Genomic DNA, 18,852 nt, shown 5'->3' on the forward strand with positions numbered 1-18,852 from the left:
AATTATTTGATAAAATTGTTATTAATATCATATGTTTGGCCTGGTTGCTATATATTTTTTTTTTTACCTTTTTTTCCTAAGAAGAATCGTACAGTTAGATCACAGAAAGTGCAACCCAATGATATCCCCAATCAGGAAAACAAATACAGTGATGGAACAGTACAGGGATAAGATTCTGTTTATATCTGTGTTGTCAGAGGAGGTGAAAAACAAAAATGATCAATTGCACAATAGACAAGGAAGGTGTCTGACAGATCCCATTGGCTTAAAGGGGTACTATCCAGAGGATAGGGGATAAGATGTCTGATCGTGGGGGTCCCGCCATTTGGGCTCGATTTCCCTGCTGCACCCGGTGTTCATTTAGAGCGTCGGGTGCAGCGCCGGAAGCTTGTGACGACATGGTCATGCCCGCTCGTGATGTCACAGCCACGCTCCCTCAATGCAAGTCTATGGGAGGGGGCGTGACGGATGTCACGCCCCCTCCCATAGACTTGCATTGAGGGGGCATGGCTGTGATATCATGAGCAGGGCGTGACCTTGACGTCACGAGCCTCCGCCCCGCATGGACAGTCATCCGGCACAGAGCGAAGTTTGCTCCGAACAACCGGATGTCTGGGGTGCTGCAGCCGCTTTGGATAGGGGATTAGATGTCTAGGGGCGGAGTATTCTGTTAGGCTATGGGGGTGGTAATGTCTGCGGGGTCCTAGCGCTGATACGCTTGGAAGGTGCGGACAAAGTTTTCCGTCCGAAGCTTCACAAGTGTGAATCCGGCCTTAGCCTTATAGAGGTTTTTTTTATGCTTGATGGAATTAAATATTTCTGCAGTCTTCCTGTCCAACTGGACAGAATCTGTGACAGAGGCTCTATGGAGCCATCAACATAAGTGTTATTTTGGCGACATCATGGCTGTCACAGTAGCAATGTGTGGACATAGACTTAGGCCAGTTTTACAGGAGCTTCTGCGTCTGTATTATGGCCAGGGCAGGGCTTACCCAGAGAGCCATATGATGCACGGAGTACAAGTCAGTAAAGCCATGGACACTCAGGCCAGGACATTCAGCATGGTGCATGGATCCATATTTTTTTTTCTACAAAAAAATGTGCCCCTAAATGCTAGCTGGGAATCAGTAGGGAAATATAGAACCCTATACCCCTGATGGTCTGCCGCAGAAAGTCACGGCCAACACGCCCCTCCATGTCTCTCTATGGGATAGATTGAGGGGGCGTGTCAGTCACCGCTTTGTGCAGGGGTCGACACACCTGGGGACTGCCGGGGTGCCGTGCAGGAGATCGCAGGGGTCCCAGCGGTCGGAGCCAACCTTATCTAAAACGTATCCCCTAACCTGTGGATAGGTCTCATTGCACTGGAGTACACCTTTAGGGTACGTTCACACGAGCAGATTTACAGCGTATTTTACGCTGCGGATCCGCTGGATAAGGCCCGCTCTATGCTGTCTTTACATGTGCCTGCTGGTAGCGGCAATACACCGCGATGAGCAGACACACTTCAGCGATGTGTGCGGTGTACTTAGATCGCGGCTGCTCTCCCTGCTCTGAGCTAGGCAGAGAGCTCTCGCGATGTGTGAGTATACTGCAACTGGCACATCGCAGTGTGTCTGCTCGTAGCGGGTATTGCCACTACGAGCAGGCACATGTAAAGAGAGGGCCATCACCAGCTGATACGCAGCGAAATCCGCTGCGAAAATCCGCTCGTATGAACGTACCCTAAAAGGGAATATCTCAGGCCTGTAGCCTTAGCAGAGGGTCACATGGAAGTCGCCTTATTTAGTTAGTTAGGGTTAATGCTCTGTCCCATGTTGGTTCCTTGCGCCAACCCCCCCTTGCCTGTTGGGGGGTGAGAATGGTTTAACCTGTCTTAGGATTGCTCCATTGCTCCACAGGTATCTGGGCAGAATAGAGGTGGGCATCGATTGGTGGAGCTGTCCAGTGGCTGTCCAGCCAATGGCTCTTCACACAGTCAAACTTCCCACTGAGGGCCACATTTTCCCGTATATGGCTCTAATTAGGAAAAAAAAATCAAAGTGATACCATTACGTTAAAAAAAAATCTTTATTTCAATAAAATCACAATTAGTAAAGAGAAAAACCCAACTGAGAAAAAGGCCACAAAAATGCATATAAACTGCATCATGAAAAAATGTAATGCAGTTTTTTCTTCAGGGGAATAAAGTATATGTGAAGGAAGACATAGAATATGTTGGGCTTTTTTTTCAGGCATATTTAATCTGTAAAAATGCATGTGCACGTGCTTGTACAGCACCAGTAAAAGCTGAGATGGCGTCACTGGGAGTGTAGCTTTTTTTTTACTGATCCAGAAATCTGACACAAACCCCCGAAGGAACTGTCCAGGGTGGAAAAAAAAACACAGAACAAACCACTCCTGCTCTGTAAAGATTTGGATACATTCAGAGGTGGTGGTGGGAATTTGGACCCCTTAAAGGGGTAGTCCAGTGGTGAAAAACGTATCCCCTATCCTAAGGATAGGGGATAAGTTTGAGATCGCGGGGGGTCCGACCGCTGGGGCCCCCTGCGATCTCTCTATACAGGGCCCCGGCTCTCGGCCCAGATAGCGGGTGTCGACCCCCGCACGAAGCGGCGGCCGACACGCCCCCTCAATACATCTCAATGGCAGAGCCGGAGATTGCCGAAGGCAGCGCTTCGGCTCTGCCATAGAGTTGTATTGAGGGGGCGTGTCGGCCGCCGCCTCGTGCGGAGGTCGACACGCCCCCTTCCCGCGGGCTGTCGGGGCTCCGTACAGGAGATCGCAGGTGGCCCCAGCGGTCGGACCCCCCGCGATCTGCAACTTATCCCCTATCCTTAGGATAGGGGATAAGTTGCTCACCACTGAGTCAGCACTGGACTACTCCTTTAAGGGGGTTGTGGGATGAAATTGAAAAAAGAAATGCAATTTTGTAACTTATGGGGGCTTGGATTGCCCACACTGTTTAATGCTATGCCATAGCATGGAACTGATCAGTGTTATCGGTGCTCTGCTGCTCCTGCTTTCCATGGCTGGCTGGGAGGATCAGATCACCGATCAGACGGCGAGGAGGTAGGGAGGTAAGGGCCCTCCCGCTGTCTTCTCTGCTGATAACTGCCAGGATCGTTTTTCTAACATTTAAGACGTTGCGATCAACTTTGATTGCGGAGTCTATAAGGTTAATGCCGGGCACTGGCCTGATCAGTGATGCCCGGCATTAACCCTGGGTCCTGGCTGCTTATAGCAACCAGGACCCACCAGGTATGAAGCAGTGTGGACAGGACAGGGGTGGTGCTGTGGGGAGAAAATAGATCGGTTTTTCTATTCCTGGATAACCACTTTAAATCCACTGATTTTTTCCAGAGTTTAGAAGCTTCAAAGATGGCACTTTTTAAGGCGGGGGCACAACTATAGAAGGTGTAAAACCTACAGTTGCATCTGGAGCATGAGAGGACCCATGCACAGGCCCCCTCATGTGCCCTCAGGTGGTGCTTGTACCATGGACCTTAAGGTTCCTTTCAGGCTCCAGATGGCTCTCAGAAACACATATTAAAGGGGTACTCCGGTGGAAAACTTTTTTTTTTAATCAACTGGTACCAGAAAGTTAAACAGATTTGTAAATTACTTCTATTAAAAAATCTTAATCTTTCCAGTACTTTTTAGGGGCTGTACACTACAGAGGAAATGCTTTTCTTTTTGGATTTCTCTCCTGTCACGACCACAGTGCTCTCTGCTGACCTCTGCTGTCCATTTTAGGAACTGTCCAGAGCAGCATATGTTTGCTATGGGGGTTTTCTCCTACTCTGGACAGTTCCTGAAATGGACAGCAGAGGTCAGCAGAGAGCACTGTGGTCATGACAGAAGAGAAATCCAAAAAGAAAAGCATTTTCTCTGTAGTATACAGCCCCTAATATATACTGGAAGGATTAAGATTTTTTTTAATAGAAGTAATTTGCAAATCTGTTTAACTTTTTGGCACCAGTTGATTTAAAAAAAAAAAATTTTCCACTGGAGTACTCCTTTAAGTAGTAGCCAAGCCATAACAGCTGTGCTGCTCATGATGCACTGTATACATAGAACAGTGTTTGGCCCCTTTCACACTACAGGTATCATCCTGCTTTTTTACTGCCGTTATTTTTACAGTAACAGATTTAAAAAAAACGAATGCAATAACTGGTAATAATGGATGATAACTGATGAAGATCCTCCGTTATTTTTAATGTTTTTTTCATCCGTTATGATCCGTAATTACCAGTTACATCCGTTTTTTATTATCAGGTTTTTAAACTTTCTGTAAAGCCGTACTGAGCATGCTCAGTACAAAAAACGGATGTTAAAAATCCTGACAACAACTGATGATAACGGATGTTTTTTTAAACTTCCGGTTCCTATAGACTTCAATTTTAAATTTTAATGTCCGGTTTGTCACCTTTTTTTTTTTTTTTGCCGGACCAATAATTAGTGCACGCACCATCTTTTGTGCTGGCAAAAATAACTAACATTACTAAAAACGGACATGTCTGATGAGAAAAAGGATGTTAAAAAAAAAAATCCTATTGACATGAATGGGATTTGTTGACAGCTGGTTTCAGGACTTTTTGCCAGGAGTAATAAAGGAGGTTTTTTACAGGATGATACCTTTAGTATGAAAGGGGCCTTTTCCAACCAGGGTGCCTCCAGCTGTTGCAAAAAATATTACTCGAAGCATGCCTAAATTGGGCATGCTGGGAGTTGTAGTTTTGCAACAGCTGGAGGCACCCTGGTTGGGCACCACTGACACAGAAGCACTAGTCTTTTAGAAGACACATAGCAGTGCCAGAAATGCAGCCAGAAGGTCCCCACTGCCCCCTGCTGCATGTAGAGCACAAGTGAGGGGAGAGCAGGGTCCACACTGCAGCCGTGTCACTTCTGTCCAGCTTTGTGCCTGCAAATAAAGTTGTTGCACACGAGCGGATGATCCGGCGGCTGCTCCACCCCGGCGTCACGTTGCAGCTGGCGGCTGCTGACATGGCGGTCCCGGGGAAGGCGGAGGGGGAAGCGGCTGCGTGCGGTGTCCCTCTCCTCCTTCCCGGGTCCTCCACGTCTCTTCGGGTTGTCTTGTTGCTATTGGTAGCGGCATGTCTGGCGGGGCACACGGCCGCACTCACCGAGGGGCTGTACTGCGGCCAGCAGGTGTGCTACGATGTGCTGGGTGTCAGCAGAGACGCCGAGAAGGCGGACATCGCGCGGGCGTACCGGCAGCTGGCCAGGAAGTACCACCCGGACCGGTACCGCTCGCCCGAGGACAGGGAGACTGCGCACAAGAACTTTCTGGTGGTGGCCACGGCTTACGAGACTCTGAAGGTAATGCGTCCCCTGAGGGGTTAATTCAACCGGGAGGACAGAGTTGACTGGGGTCATAGTGTCACCTTGTACAGTCTATTCTCCTTCTACTTTCTAATAGTTCTCCCTAACCCGTGGCTCTTTAGCTGCTGCAACACTCATCAGGGCATGCTGGGAGTTGTAGTTTTGCAACAGCTGGAGAGTCACAGGTTGGGGTACGCTGTTCTCATGGCTTCTTTGTGCAAATCCTGTGGTCTCTAGGCAACATTTTTATATACAGTGACCCCGACATACGATCATTTCAACATATGATGGCCTCTCAGAGGCCATCGCATGTTGAAGGCAGCATCAACATACGATGCTTTTGTATGTTGGGGCCATCGCATAAACGGCTATCCGGGAGCACAGACTGCTTCAGCTGCCACCGGATAGCCGTTTACGGTGGCCCGTGAGCTCCGGTGACGATCACTTACCTGTCCTCGGGGCTCCGGCGCGTCCTCTTCGGGATCCCCTGCATCGTCGGCGCTCTCCATCGTCGTCATCACGTCTCTGCGCACGCCGTCCCATCATCCAATAAGAGCGGTGTGCGTAGCGACGTGATGGCGGTGACGGAGAGCAAGGATGCCGGGGAAGCAGAGGCCTTGCTGGAGCGTCGAGGACGCGGCAACAGCGATTGAGGGTGACATCCTGGGCAGCGGTGACGGTCCGGAGCGGCAGGGACAGGTGAGTACAACTTTCTCTAACAGTGGTCTCCAACCTGCGGACCTCCAGATGTTGCAAAACTACAACACCCAGCATGCCGGGCATGCTGGGTGTTGTAGTTTTGCAACATCTGGAGGTCCGCAGGTTGTAGACCACTGTCCTATACTTTACATTGCACGGATCCCTCAACATGCGATGGTTTCAACAAACGATGGTCCATTTGGAACGGATTACCATCATATGTTGAGGGACCACTGTACAGGCTTCTCTGGCAGTGGGTGACAGCTGGTGGTGACACTTGATGGCTGCTGTAACACAGATTTGAGGTGTCCTCCCCTGGGCATGAAGCCTGGGGTGATGGATTTAAGAGTATTCCCCCGTATAGCAGCTATGCTTCAGATTTGTTGGGGGGGAAGTCGAAATCTGCAGCAAATCTTCAGCGTATCTACCATGTGTGATCAAATCCTGAAGGGCTTTTTTATTCTAACCTGTGGTAGGTTATTTAGGCTGCATTCACACCACGTTTTTGCAATACGGTTCCCGTATACGTTTTCTATGTGAAAACCGTATGCATTGACTCTCCATTGATAACCGTATACCAAACGATGCATCAGGTTGTGTCCGTTTTGCATCCTGTACGATTTTGTCAGTTTTTTGTTTTTTTTCCCGTACCCAAAACCGTAGTATACCATGGTTTTTGATCCGGGTGAAAAACTGTATTAAACCGTATACATTTTTTTATTTATTTATTTTTTAAACATGGGAGTCAATGAGAACCGTACAGAACTGTGCATACGGTTCCATCCGGTTTTCACCATATGGTTTTTGACTTTGTACAGTTTGTTTTTTCCTGGAATTTCAATCAAACAAGTGAAACTTTATTCATAATGGAGTGAAAAGTTAAAAACATCATTTTTTTTTCTTAAAAAAACAGATCCAACCGGACATTATTATTTTTTTTTTTTTTAAACCGTATACGTTTTTTAACTGTATACGGTTTAAAATTTGTACACACGTTTTGATAGTTTAGTCCGGTTTTGAGGAATCAGTTTTTCATCAAAAACCTGATACTGGAACTGTATTGCAAAAACGTGGTGTGAATGCACCCTAAAGCAGGGTTTCCCAACCAGTGTGCCTCACGCTGTTGCAAAACTACAGCTCTCAGCATGCCCGGACAGCCTTCGGCTGTCCGGGCATGCTGGGAGTTGTAGTTTTGTTATAGTTGGAGGCGTGCTGGTTGGGAAACCCTTGACTAGGGATATGCCCCCCATATGTCTTTTATGGTTCCTTTCCCTTTGGTCCCGGGAATGGAGGTGACCCATGTGACAAATATGTGACCCGCTGAATGGTGTGGATTAAGCAGCAGGAGAACAGATTTGGCAGAATGCGTGTCACGACCAAGGCTGACTCATTGTAAGAGCTGAGGCTCCAGGCATGATGATCTCGGGTGTGTTGGCTGTAACTTATTGGTCGCTGACTGAACTTTGGCTGTGACCTGCAGGCACACAGGAGAGGAAACAAGGGCACCAGTGAAAGGCTTGGCATCTGTCCCAATCCCAAAATGCCCTGAGCAGGTCTTATGTTTTCTACTAAATGAGTAAGAAGCCGAGCAGCTACATCTAGTCACTCCCTACACCCTCTCTGGACATCTCAGTTCCATGACCCAGATGTTTCCCAGCATCTGGATTAGAAACATTTTGGTCTATATAATTTTGGTAGGGAATTTTACAGGACAAATCACTAAATGTATAGACAATTTGAAAAAAAAAGTGGGGAAAAAAAGATATATATTATTAGTTCTGATTTCCTGGAAATCGGACAGAACAAATTTTTGTAGCCAAAATAAGTTGGTTGACGTTCCTGTAGAAATAAGCATACTTGGTGCATTTGAACTCTGCACACACTGAACCTTTAGAAGGTATTGTCTGTCTCTGCTGGGGTCAGACGTTTAGTCCCAGACATGAATTTCTATGAATTTTTACAACTGCTGCACGCAGAGGTGTCCATTTTTTGTAAACTGCAGGGTGGCATGTACACAACCCACCTTTCAGAAAATTATAAATGCAACTCTTTTATAGACTGGAATGAAGAGCGCAAAGTAGGGATTGACCGATTATCGGTTTGGCCGATATTCACGATTTTGGGCATTATCGGTATCGGCAATTACCTTGCCAATAAACCAATAATGCCCCGCACCGTCCCCACCGCGCCGCACCCCCCCTCTGCACCCCCTCAGCCAGAGACCGCCGCCGCCGCCCCCCACCCAACCCCGGTTTTATAATTACCTGTTCCTGGGGCCCGGGGTCCACGCTACTTCTGGCTCCTGCTGCGTCCTGAGTTACGCTGTGCGATGCGCAATGATGAGTGGCGCAACGTCACCATGCGCACAGTGACAGCTCAGGAGGACGCCACCGGAGCCAGATGTAGCGTGGACCCGGGGAACAGGTAATTATAAAACCAGGGATGGGGGAGGCAATGGAGCAGCAGCAGCAGCGGCGGTCTCTGGCCATGGTGGGGGGGGGGGGGGGGGGTTGGTCGTGGTGGCGGTGATAGGATTCAGGAGGACCCCCGGACAGGCAGGGGGAGAGAAGCGGGTGGCGGTGGCAGTCTCTGGCACCGCAAAAGCCACTGCAGTTCACTGATTTAAAGCACCTGCTTTAAATCAATGATCTGCAGCGGTGTTGGGGGGGGGGGGGGGGAGAGAGAATAAATAGCCGATAACTTATACTGGAATATCGGTATAAGTTATTGGCTATAGGCCCTAACCTCCACAGATTATCGGTATCGGCCCTAAAAAATCGATATCAGTCGATCCCTAGCGCAAAGTGCACGCTCAACCTTTATCCGTTTTTTTTTTTTTATTTTGTTCTCTGTTTATGATACTCATGGCCAATGGTAGCCATGAATGAAAGGAGAGAGCATAAAATCTGCAGCATAAAACAGGCCTTGATCAATGCCAGGTTGCCAAAAATTTGGCACTGGTGCCTGTGATCTTGTTAGCTAGTTTGTCACAGCCACCCCCTCCTCTGTCATCACCCTCTGTTCCCGCCTTCTGCCGCTGACCAATCAGGATTGTCTCTCCAAGTGCATACAGGTAGGTACACCCGGGTGGTGGTGTCACTTATGCACAGAGGAGTGTTGTGAACATTTGGGGCACAAGGATTTGGGGTATAGGACAGGAGTGGATGGAAAGCGTCAGTTCTACATGGTGACTCTGCAGTGTAGCCACTGCTGGCATCTTAGTCCTGATATCACTGTCAAAATGTATAATTCAGCTCTTTAATGGCAGAGAATCTAATTAGTCATTCAGAAGTCTGAGAAAGCTGGATGACAACCAATATGGGTATATTTACACATGGCATATACAGTGCAAAATTTTTGCCAGGACTTTACAAATTTGTTAGGAGCCAGAAAAAAAAAAAAAAAAAGTTAGAGCCAGGATGCCGCACACCAGGCAACTTTGTCATCTGATCTGTCATTAATGTCCCCTTATCTCTCTCTGTGCTAGTCATTAGTGTCCCCTCAAAAGATTTCTTGGTTCTCTGTTCCTAGGAAAGCTGGATGACAACCAACATGACATCACCATGTGTGTCATTCAGCTTTCCCAGACTTTTCAATGGCTGATCATCTTCTCTGATCAGAAAACAAAGCTGGCTGGTCCGTTGCATAATGGACACCAACAGATCCCAATGGGGTCCGCCGGGTGCACTAGTGCAAGCGGTTTGTTTCTTGTCCCATGCTTTGTTTGGGTGACAGCATGTCATGTGCTATACATGGGAGGGGGGACAAATATAGTCAGTGCTAGTTTTGTATGCTCATTGATCAGCAATATGTGGGCGGTAGATATATTGCCATGTGTTTTGGGTCCTTATATTCCATTGTAATCTTGGCGATGTCCACCTTATCTCCATCTGTTTGCAATAAATTCAATAAAATATGATTCTATTTGTCACCTTTTAAGGATGAAGAAACACGAAAAGATTATGACTATATGCTGGATCACCCCGAGGAGTACTACAGGCACTACTATCATTATTACAGCAGAAGACTGGCTCCAAAAGTGGATGTGAGGATAGTCATCCTGGTTACAGTGTGTGTCATCTCAATCTTTCAGGTTAGTATTGATGTAAGAATCCTAGCTTCTTTAAATAACAACTTCTGCTGTGATGAATAGAGAGCATAGGACTGTTCCCCATATGATGCCTAGGAGTCCTTATAGGGCATGTAGACATAGAATGTCACTGAAGCAACCTCTCTGCCACAAGACAGTACGTGCTTACAAACCACAACAGACTAGGGTTGTTTGGGTGCACACCTCTGGCAGCTAGATTGGCACTGTGTTGACAGCCAAGAAGTGGGAAAGCAGCTATCACACGAAAGTCAACAGATATCTGGGAAAATAGGGATAGGACATTTACAACTGCTATACAGCCAGTCCTTAGTCTCCTTCTGGGGTCTGTAGTGGCTTATTCCACTCTTCCTATTTTAACCTGTTGTTTCTTACTATGGTGCGGAAGCTCTCTTGGCACCCTTTGTAATCCCATTATCCATCTGGAGGAATTGTCCGCTTTATTTTCTTCCTATTTAAACAGAACCTGTCAGGTCCCGGGGGCTTCACACACTTGCCCTGTGACCTTACAGGTCAGAAGAGCTGCTGTTCTTCTTGGCTCCCTCTGATGCCAATAAGCAATAGACATGGATCTTCCCCTTTTCAGATGTATTGAACATTCTCTGTGAAATATTCAGAGGTCATTCAGCAGGGATGGGAAGGCTGATCTCTGCTGTGAATGGTGGTAGATCCAGTGTTATCTTTATACTGGTGTCACCGTTCACTGTTCAATATTGACTGGTCTGAGAAGGAAGGCATTATTGTGAAATTATCAGTACAGAACAGGATGTTTTAGCCCTAGAGGCCAGAATTAAAGCTGTAAGATTTCATTATTATTTTTAAATATATAGGAAGTACAATACACACAACTGGTATAGTGTTATCACAAATTGTACTGGCTACATCATGTTTTTGCTTGACTCACCCCTCACATAAAGTTGTGTAGTCCTTTCATTTTCAGTGTGGTGTTGTCTCAGCAGCTCCCTGGCTCTTTCCTCTCTCGTTATAATATTAGTGTCTTTCTTGGTGGATTTTTACTGTAGTATACACCATGCAGGCAAGCACTTCATGGTACTTGGTCATTGTTCTGTTGGCATGAGTTAAAGGGGTAGTCCAGTGAAAAATAACTTTTCCCCTACCCACAGGATAGGGCAAAAGTGTCTGATTGCAGGGGCCCGACCGCTGGGCTGTGATCTCCTGCCTGGTGCATGTGAGAGGAGCAGGTGCTACAGATTGCATGCTCTCCATTAATTTCTATGGGAGTGCCGAAGATGCCTGAGTACAGCACTCGGGTCTCTCTGGCGCTCCCATAGAAATGAATGGAGCATGTGCTGTCCCACAGTCACAGGCAGGAGACCACTGGGGTCCCTGCAGTTGGACCCTCGTGATCAGACACTTATCCCCTATCCTGTGGATAAGAAATAAGGTGTATTTTGCCGGGCTAAAGGTTATGATGATGCAGAATTTTTTTTATGCAAGATTTAGCTGTGGTTTTCATTAATTAACATAATTATTCAGTTTTACAGCTGGAGGAGCAGCTACAATGAAGCCATTAAATACTTAGCAACAGTGCCAAAATACCGAATTCAGGCCACTGAAATTGCAAAGCAGCAAGGTCTATTGAATCGTGGAAAGGAGAAGGGCAGGAACAAGAGATCAAAAGAAGAAATTAAAGAGGAGGAGGAGGAGACCATAAGGGACATTATCAAGAACAAAATAGACATAAAAGGAGGCTATCAAAAGCCCCAAATCTATGACATCCTCCTGTTCCAAATCATCATCTTTCCCTATTATTTCATCCAATACATGAGTTGGTATATCCGGTGGGTGTATACATTTAATATAAAAGGAGAGGAGTACGGAGAAACGGAAAAGCTCTACCTCATCCGTAAATACATGAAAATGTCACAGTCTCAGTTTGACAGTTTAGAAGATGAACGAAAGAAAATGTTTCTCGAGGACGAACTGTGGATTTGGGAGAATTATGAAGTAAGTAAACTATTCCTTTCATTGTTTTTAGGTTGGTGTTATATTTCTTGCTTTTTGCAAACAACTGCTAGCATGAACCAATAATTTTATATGGTTTACTGGCTATAATATAACAATTTAATGTGAGCACATCTTAACATTTAAAGTTTCCATTCAGTAAACCAAGATACTTTTGAACTGTGCTGATACAGTAAAACCTCTTTGAGATGACCACCTAAAATAAAAAGCGGTGTCCCCCCTAAACAAAATGGCCAATATGTATAGATATAGGGATACCAAGGGTGCAGCTAGCCTTTCTGCTGTCAAAATCAGAGAAATTGCTCTTCTATGCACACTATAAATCAGTATGTTTTATGTGCATGTGCGAAGAAATTATTTTTATTAGAATTTCATTTAAAATCTTAATCTCAGGCAACAGAAAAGCCTTCTAAGACGAACATGTAGAAAAATGACGTACATATCCACACTTACAACAGTGGGACAAAAAAGTATTTAGTCAGCCACCAATTGTGCAAGTTCTCCCACTTGAAAAGATGAGAGGCCTGTAATTTTAATCATAGGGATACCTTAACTATGAGAGACATAATGCAGGGAAAGAATACAGGAAATCACATTGTAGGATTTCTAACGAATGAATTGGTAACCAATTAATTAGGTGACCAAATAAGTATTTGGTCACCTACAAACAAGCAAGATTTCTGGCTCTCACAGACCTGTAACTTTTTTAAGAGTCTCCTCTGTCCTCCACTCGTTACCTGTATTAATAGCACCTGTTTGAACTTATCAGTATCAAAAACACCTGTCCACAATCTCAAACAGTCACACTCAATACTCTACTATTGCCAAGACCAAAGAGCTGTCGAAGGACACCAGAAACAATATTGTAGCCCTGCACCAGGCTGGGAAGACTGAATCTGCAATAGGCAAGCAGCTTGGTGTGAAGAAATCAACAGTGGGAGCAATTATTAGAAAATGGAAGACATACAAGACCACTGATAATCTCCCTCGATCTGGGGCTTCACGCAATATCTCACACCATGGTGTCAAAATGATCACAAGAAAGGTGAGCAAAAATCCCACAACCACACGGGGGAATCTAGTGAATGAGCTGCAGATAGCTGGGACCAAAGTAACAAAGGCTACCATCAGTAACACACTACGCCGCCAGAGACTCAAATCATGCAGTGCCACATGTGTCCCCCCTGCTTAAGCCAGTACATATCCAGGCCCATCTGAAGTTTGCTAGAGCGCATTTGGATGATCCAGAAGAGGATTGGGAGAACGTCATATGGTCAGATGAAACCAAAGTCGAACTTTCTGGTAAAAACTCAACTCGTCATGTTTGGAAAGAATGCTGAGTTGCATCCAAAGAACACCATACCTACTGTGAAGCATGGGGTTTGAAACATCATGCTTTGGGGCTGTTTTTCAGCAAAGGGACCAGGACGACTGATCCGTGTAAAGGAAAGAATGAATGGGGCCATGTATCGTGAGATTTTGAGTGAAAACCTCCTTCCATCAGCAAAGGCATTGAAGATGAAACATGGCTGGGTCTTTCAGCATGACAATGATCCTAAACACACCGCCCAAGCAACGAAGGAGTGGCTTTGTAAAAAGCATTTCAAGGTCCTGGAGTGGCCTAGCCAGTCTGCAGATCTCAACCCCATAGAAAACCTTTGGAGGGAGTTAAATCCGTTTTACCCAGCGACAGCCCCAAAACATCACTGCTCTAGAGGAGATCTGCATGGAGGAATTGGCCAAAATACCAACAACAGTGTGTGAAAACCTTGTGAAGACTTACAGAAAACTTTTGACCTCTGTCATTGCCAACAAAGGGTATATAACAAAGTATTGAGATGAAGTTTTGTTATTGACCAAGTTTTCCACCATAATTTGCAAATTCTTTAAAAATCGGACAATGTGATTTCATGGATTTTTTTTTTTTCCCCTCATTCTGTCTCTCGTAGCTGAGGTATACCCATGATAAAAATTACAGGCCTCTCATCTTTTTAAGATTGCACAATTGGTGGCTGACTAAATACTTTTTTTTTTTTTTTTTTTTCCCCACTGTATATTAAAATTAAACATTATAAACCTACTGTATATGTGCAGATTCAGCATTGTAGGCTTGCACAGTTCATTAAAGTATGTACTGAGAGAATCCGGTAAAGAAAAAAAAAGTTACCAGAACTAAGCTTACTTTATAAACACTGTATCCAAACGAAGCTCACTAAAATAATACTGCACCAGAACAAAGCTCAGCATGTAAATAAGGCATCAGAACCAAGCACAAGATATGAAACTAGAACCAAGCTCCGTAAATAATGCTGTATCTGTCTTATGCACAGTAAATAAACAGTACCAAAATCATGCAAAGCACATTATTATAGTACTAGACCTAAGCCCAGTATATAGGGACCCCCTGATAATGGAGGTTTTTTGTTCCGAGTGAATGGAGCAGCAAGGCACACAGCTTAGTTCAGTATTCTGCGATGTTTAAGAATGAAGGGAGTGGCGGTTGAGCATGTATATTGCTGCCCCATTTGTTCAAGGAAGACGTGACCTCCGCCTATCCTGTGGATAACTTTTAATCTGGGGTTACCCCTTTAATAAATATGGCAGCAGAACTATAGAGATGAATTATGAAGTTAGTGCAGCCTCTGTATAACACTCATGGGGGAGAGAGCTACCTGCATGAGTTTTGTGGCGAAAAACTGATACATGCTATAACTGCAACTTTTCTCCGCATTCACAAGTTTTTGAAAAGGGGATGTGTTCAGTGGGAGAAGGTGTTTTTTCCTTTATTACAACAAATTTAGTTAAATGGGAGCTATTCATTTTGAGAAAAAAGAGATGTGAGGGTAGTAATCTTTTTCTTCCATATCATTAGCAAATCTGATTATTTCCTTCAGCATTACAGGAAAAAATGTTTTACGTTCAGGTTAGCAGAAAGTTTAAAATCTGAACAGATTCTTCTGATTCTGCTTCTCTGGGAGACCCCAACTATGAGGAGGAGATGCTGCTTCTATGGGGAGATTTATCAAAACCTGTGCAGAGGAAGACTAGTTCATTTGCCCATAGCAACTAATCAGATTTCTTCTTTCATTTTTAAAGAGGCCTGTGAAAAATGAAAGAAGCGATCTGATTGGTTGCTATGGGTGACTGCACCACTCTTCCTCTACACAGGTTTTCATCTCCACCTATGTATCCACAGGGTGATCCTGAGTAAAATTATGTTCAGCCATTTCTGAGATATTGTAGAATCCTGAAATATGCAAATGAACTCTTACCAGGAGGCTGGTTTAAAGACTATCTATACCTGAATTGCCCTTCCCTGGGTCCCATTCACGCAGCTCCCCTTATCAAAGAGGAGATGACTATTGATGAGAGGGGCGGCACCAAACCCACCTCCAGTACATTTAAGAGTTCATTTAAATATTGCAAGAATTTTCTATATCTCAGGAACGACTGAACATATGTATACAAGGAATGCATTGTTTTATTAAGGAACAACCACACTAACCACCAGTTTCCTGTCAGTTTCCCTTTAAAGGGGTACTCAGGCCATAAGACATCTTATCTCCCATCCAAAGGCCGTCACGCCACCTCCCAGAGAGTTGCATTGAGGGGGCGGGGTGTGGGACGTCACAAGGGGGTGGAGTCGTGACGTCATGATACTCCGGCTCCGTGGTCGTGAGGCTTCAGACATGGAGCCTCCAACGCTGCGTGCAGCTGAACAGGGGGTGCTGCATGAGAGATTGCGGGGGTCCCCAGCTGCAGGACCCTCGTGATAAGACCTCTTATCCCCTATCCTTTTGGATAGGGGATAACATGTCTTAGGGCCGGAGTACCCCTTTAAAAGAACTGCAGGTCTAATGACCCGAACTGACTACATCATAGCGGTCTATGATGCTGTCAGTTCTATCAATTAAAAAGCGTAAATTGTAGTTAATCTATTAGATTTTCTTTCCCATATAGTTCACGGGATCTTAGAAAAATCACCCTACACAGCCTAGCAGCAATTATCCCGAGATACTTGTTTATACCATTATTTTATCCAATGTGTTCCTATTGTCTTAGGTCTGTTTCACTCATCTAGAACATGACAGACTTAATACCTGGATACCCCCATTTTACTGACATGCACTTAAATGACTGTAGTGCTCTAGTATATTAAGTACCTGTACACCTTACATGTAGAGAGCCAAAACAAATTACCTTATTTTGTCATTTTCAACAGATGTACAAAAAAGAGCAGGAGGAAGAAATGAAGAAAAAGATGGCATCAGACCCACGGTGGAAGAGATATAGAAGATGGATGAGGAATGAAGGACCAGGAAGGCTGACATTTGTAGATGACTGACCGCAACGTCCCTGAGATATTATTTTTCATAAAATAAAATGAGCGTTTGTGTTTGCTGCGTGCAGCAGTGATCCAAATCTCTGATGCAAACATTTGACATACATCTTGTCATTTTTGGCACCCTTAAACAAGTACAGGGCAAACGTTCTACTTAATTTTACTAGAATATCTGACAAGTAATGTATTTCCATTATAGGATAGCTAGCTTTCTAATTTTATGGAAAAATAGATGGGGACAACAAAAACACCGGTGGCATTAGATATTGTCTGTGCAGCAGAGGTGATGCTGCGACCAACAAATCTGTGGCTTTGCCTTACTGACATTCACATTTAGTGAAGTTTACATGTATGTCATCTTTAAAGCCACCGTCATGAACTAACACCCTGGCTAAAGGAGTGGACCAAAAATGAATACTGCTTCATGATGATTTTTAAAACCTTGTATTAAAATAAAATGCTACTTTTAAAGAATAGTTCCTTAATGTGCCTATACCTTTTTAGGATTTATGATTATTTCTATTCTATTGAACTGAAACATCTCAATGCCATGAATTTCTGTAATTGAAAAAGTACAATCTTTTTGGATTCAGATGATATAGTAAGTGATGCTGAACAGTGCCATTGTAAAGAGTGGACTGTTCGTATGTTGTCCTTCAGGAAGTCATGTCACATTGGAAGTGTTTTTATTTTTTTTATCCCTTAAGGACAAAGTCCATTTTGACCTTAAGGACCAGGCCAATTTTGTTTTTGCATTTTCGTTTTTTCCTCCTCCACCTTATAAAAATCATAACTCTTTTATATTTTCATCCACAGACTAGTATGAGGGCTTGTTTATTGCGCGACCAGTTGTCCTTTGTAATGACATCACTCATTTTTCCATAAAATGTATGGCGCAACCAAAACAATACTATTTTGTATGTGAAAATTTAAAAAGAAAACTGCAATGCAGCGATGCCAAATGTTTATACATTTTTTATTAAGCTAAAGTGTATTCAAAAGCAATAGGAAATATAAAGGAAGGACTTCAGCTGGATTTCCACCAGGAAGTAGAATTATTCTCATATGACTTTTGACTTCACTTACGGCTTTGGTTCAGAAACTGCAAATTGAAACACAGCCACAAAATTGCACCCAGACACGATTATGGAGTGGCCCACCCTCTCCGCCACATGATTGTGCAAAGCGGGTACGGCTTTCTTTGCAAAATAATGGTGACTAGATATGTGCCACCTGGGCTGGCCACACCCCTTAGTTGCCTGAAGGCCGTGGGGTCAATAAGATGGTATGGGAGAGCCTGCGCCACCAACAACTTGGCCAGGTACAAATTGAAGCGCACTACAACAGGGTGAGTGGGAGAATACTGTTGTCTGGAAGACATGGATTCCTCAATGGATAAGTGATGGGATCGGCGAGGAGGATGGCTTGACACACACGAGGCAAATCACCAAAAAGGTGTTGCCTGTTGAAGAGGCCTGGCTGTTATACAGTTGGGAGGAATCTGGAGGATCATCAGTAGCAGCAGCGGATTCCTCACATTGTGGGGCATCTTGGCTGTCCCACGTGACCTTGTGGTGTCGCTCCATATGCCTACGTAGAGATGTAGTTCCTACACTCGGACCCTGGCCACAGCGTACTTGCTGTTTGCAGAGATGACATATTGCCACATTCTCTGCATCATGTAAGTTGGAAAAGAAGTTCCACACATGAGAATATCAGACAGGGACTGTGCCCCTCCTCTGGAAGTTTTTTTTTTTTTTAAAGGTACCTGAACAGGTCGCTTTCAGATGAGCTCATCAGACCAGGAGCCCTACACATGTTACGTTTCACAGGTTTTTTTCCCCCTACTTTTGGCTATGCTCTTCTTTGCTGACACTGCCACTACCCTCCTGCCCTTTCCAACATCACATCATTGTCAACATCAAACCCCTCCTCATCCATGCCTCTGCTCTCTGCATAGACTTCTTGGGCTCCTTGCTCCCCCTCACAGGGATGTGAAATTCCTATCGTCTGGACGCCCAGGACATGCAGTTCCAGGCGCTGGGCAGGTGAATTTTTCCGGCCCTTAGCCCTGCTTGGGGAAAGCAGGGCCGGACCTGACAAGCGCGGTGGTGCTCGGCAGTCTGTAGCCCTCATACAGCCTGGTATGTGGAAAAAAAAGCTACAGGGGTCAGAAAATTGCAATTAAAAAAATGCAAAAAAGTTCAGAATTTTTTTTAAATTAGTAAAACATGACGGAAACTCAAAACAAGTATCTAGAGATGAGCGAACTTACAGTAAATTCGATTCGTCACGAACTTCTCGGCTCGGCAGTTGATGACTTATCCTGCGTAAATTAGTTCAGCTTTCAGGTGCTCCCGTGGGCTGGAAA

General features: G+C 44.9%; 1 protein-coding gene across 1 annotated transcript; it reads left to right on the forward strand.

Annotated features, from left to right (window-relative positions):
• Positions 1-4,938: 4,938 nt before the first annotated feature.
• On the forward strand, positions 4,939-16,957 carry DNAJC25 (DnaJ heat shock protein family (Hsp40) member C25). The gene is made up of 4 exons (XM_056518790.1): positions 4,939-5,343; positions 9,986-10,138; positions 11,651-12,121; positions 16,362-16,957. Exons 1-4 carry the CDS (start codon positions 4,954-4,956, stop codon positions 16,482-16,484), a joined length of 1,137 nt encoding a protein of 378 aa, XP_056374765.1. The 5' UTR covers positions 4,939-4,953; the 3' UTR covers positions 16,485-16,957.
• Positions 16,958-18,852: the final 1,895 nt, after the last annotated feature.

This window comes from Hyla sarda, chromosome 1 (assembly GCF_029499605.1).
Source record: "Hyla sarda isolate aHylSar1 chromosome 1, aHylSar1.hap1, whole genome shotgun sequence".
Taxonomy (NCBI): Eukaryota; Metazoa; Chordata; class Amphibia; order Anura; family Hylidae; genus Hyla; species Hyla sarda.

What these genes read in the sequence shown, in the direction of transcription:
- DNAJC25 (XM_056518790.1), top strand. Translation starts at nt 4,954, where the DNA reads ATGATCCGGCGGCTGCTCCACCCCGGCGTCACGTTGCAGCTGGCGGCT. An exon ending in CGGCTTACGAGACTCTGAAG is followed by an intron (nt 5,344 to 9,985) that starts GTAATGCGTCCC and finishes TCACCTTTTAAG; the next exon opens with GATGAAGAAACACGAAAAGA. An exon ending in GGATTTGGGAGAATTATGAA is followed by an intron (nt 12,122 to 16,361) that starts GTAAGTAAACTA and finishes CATTTTCAACAG; the next exon opens with ATGTACAAAAAAGAGCAGGA.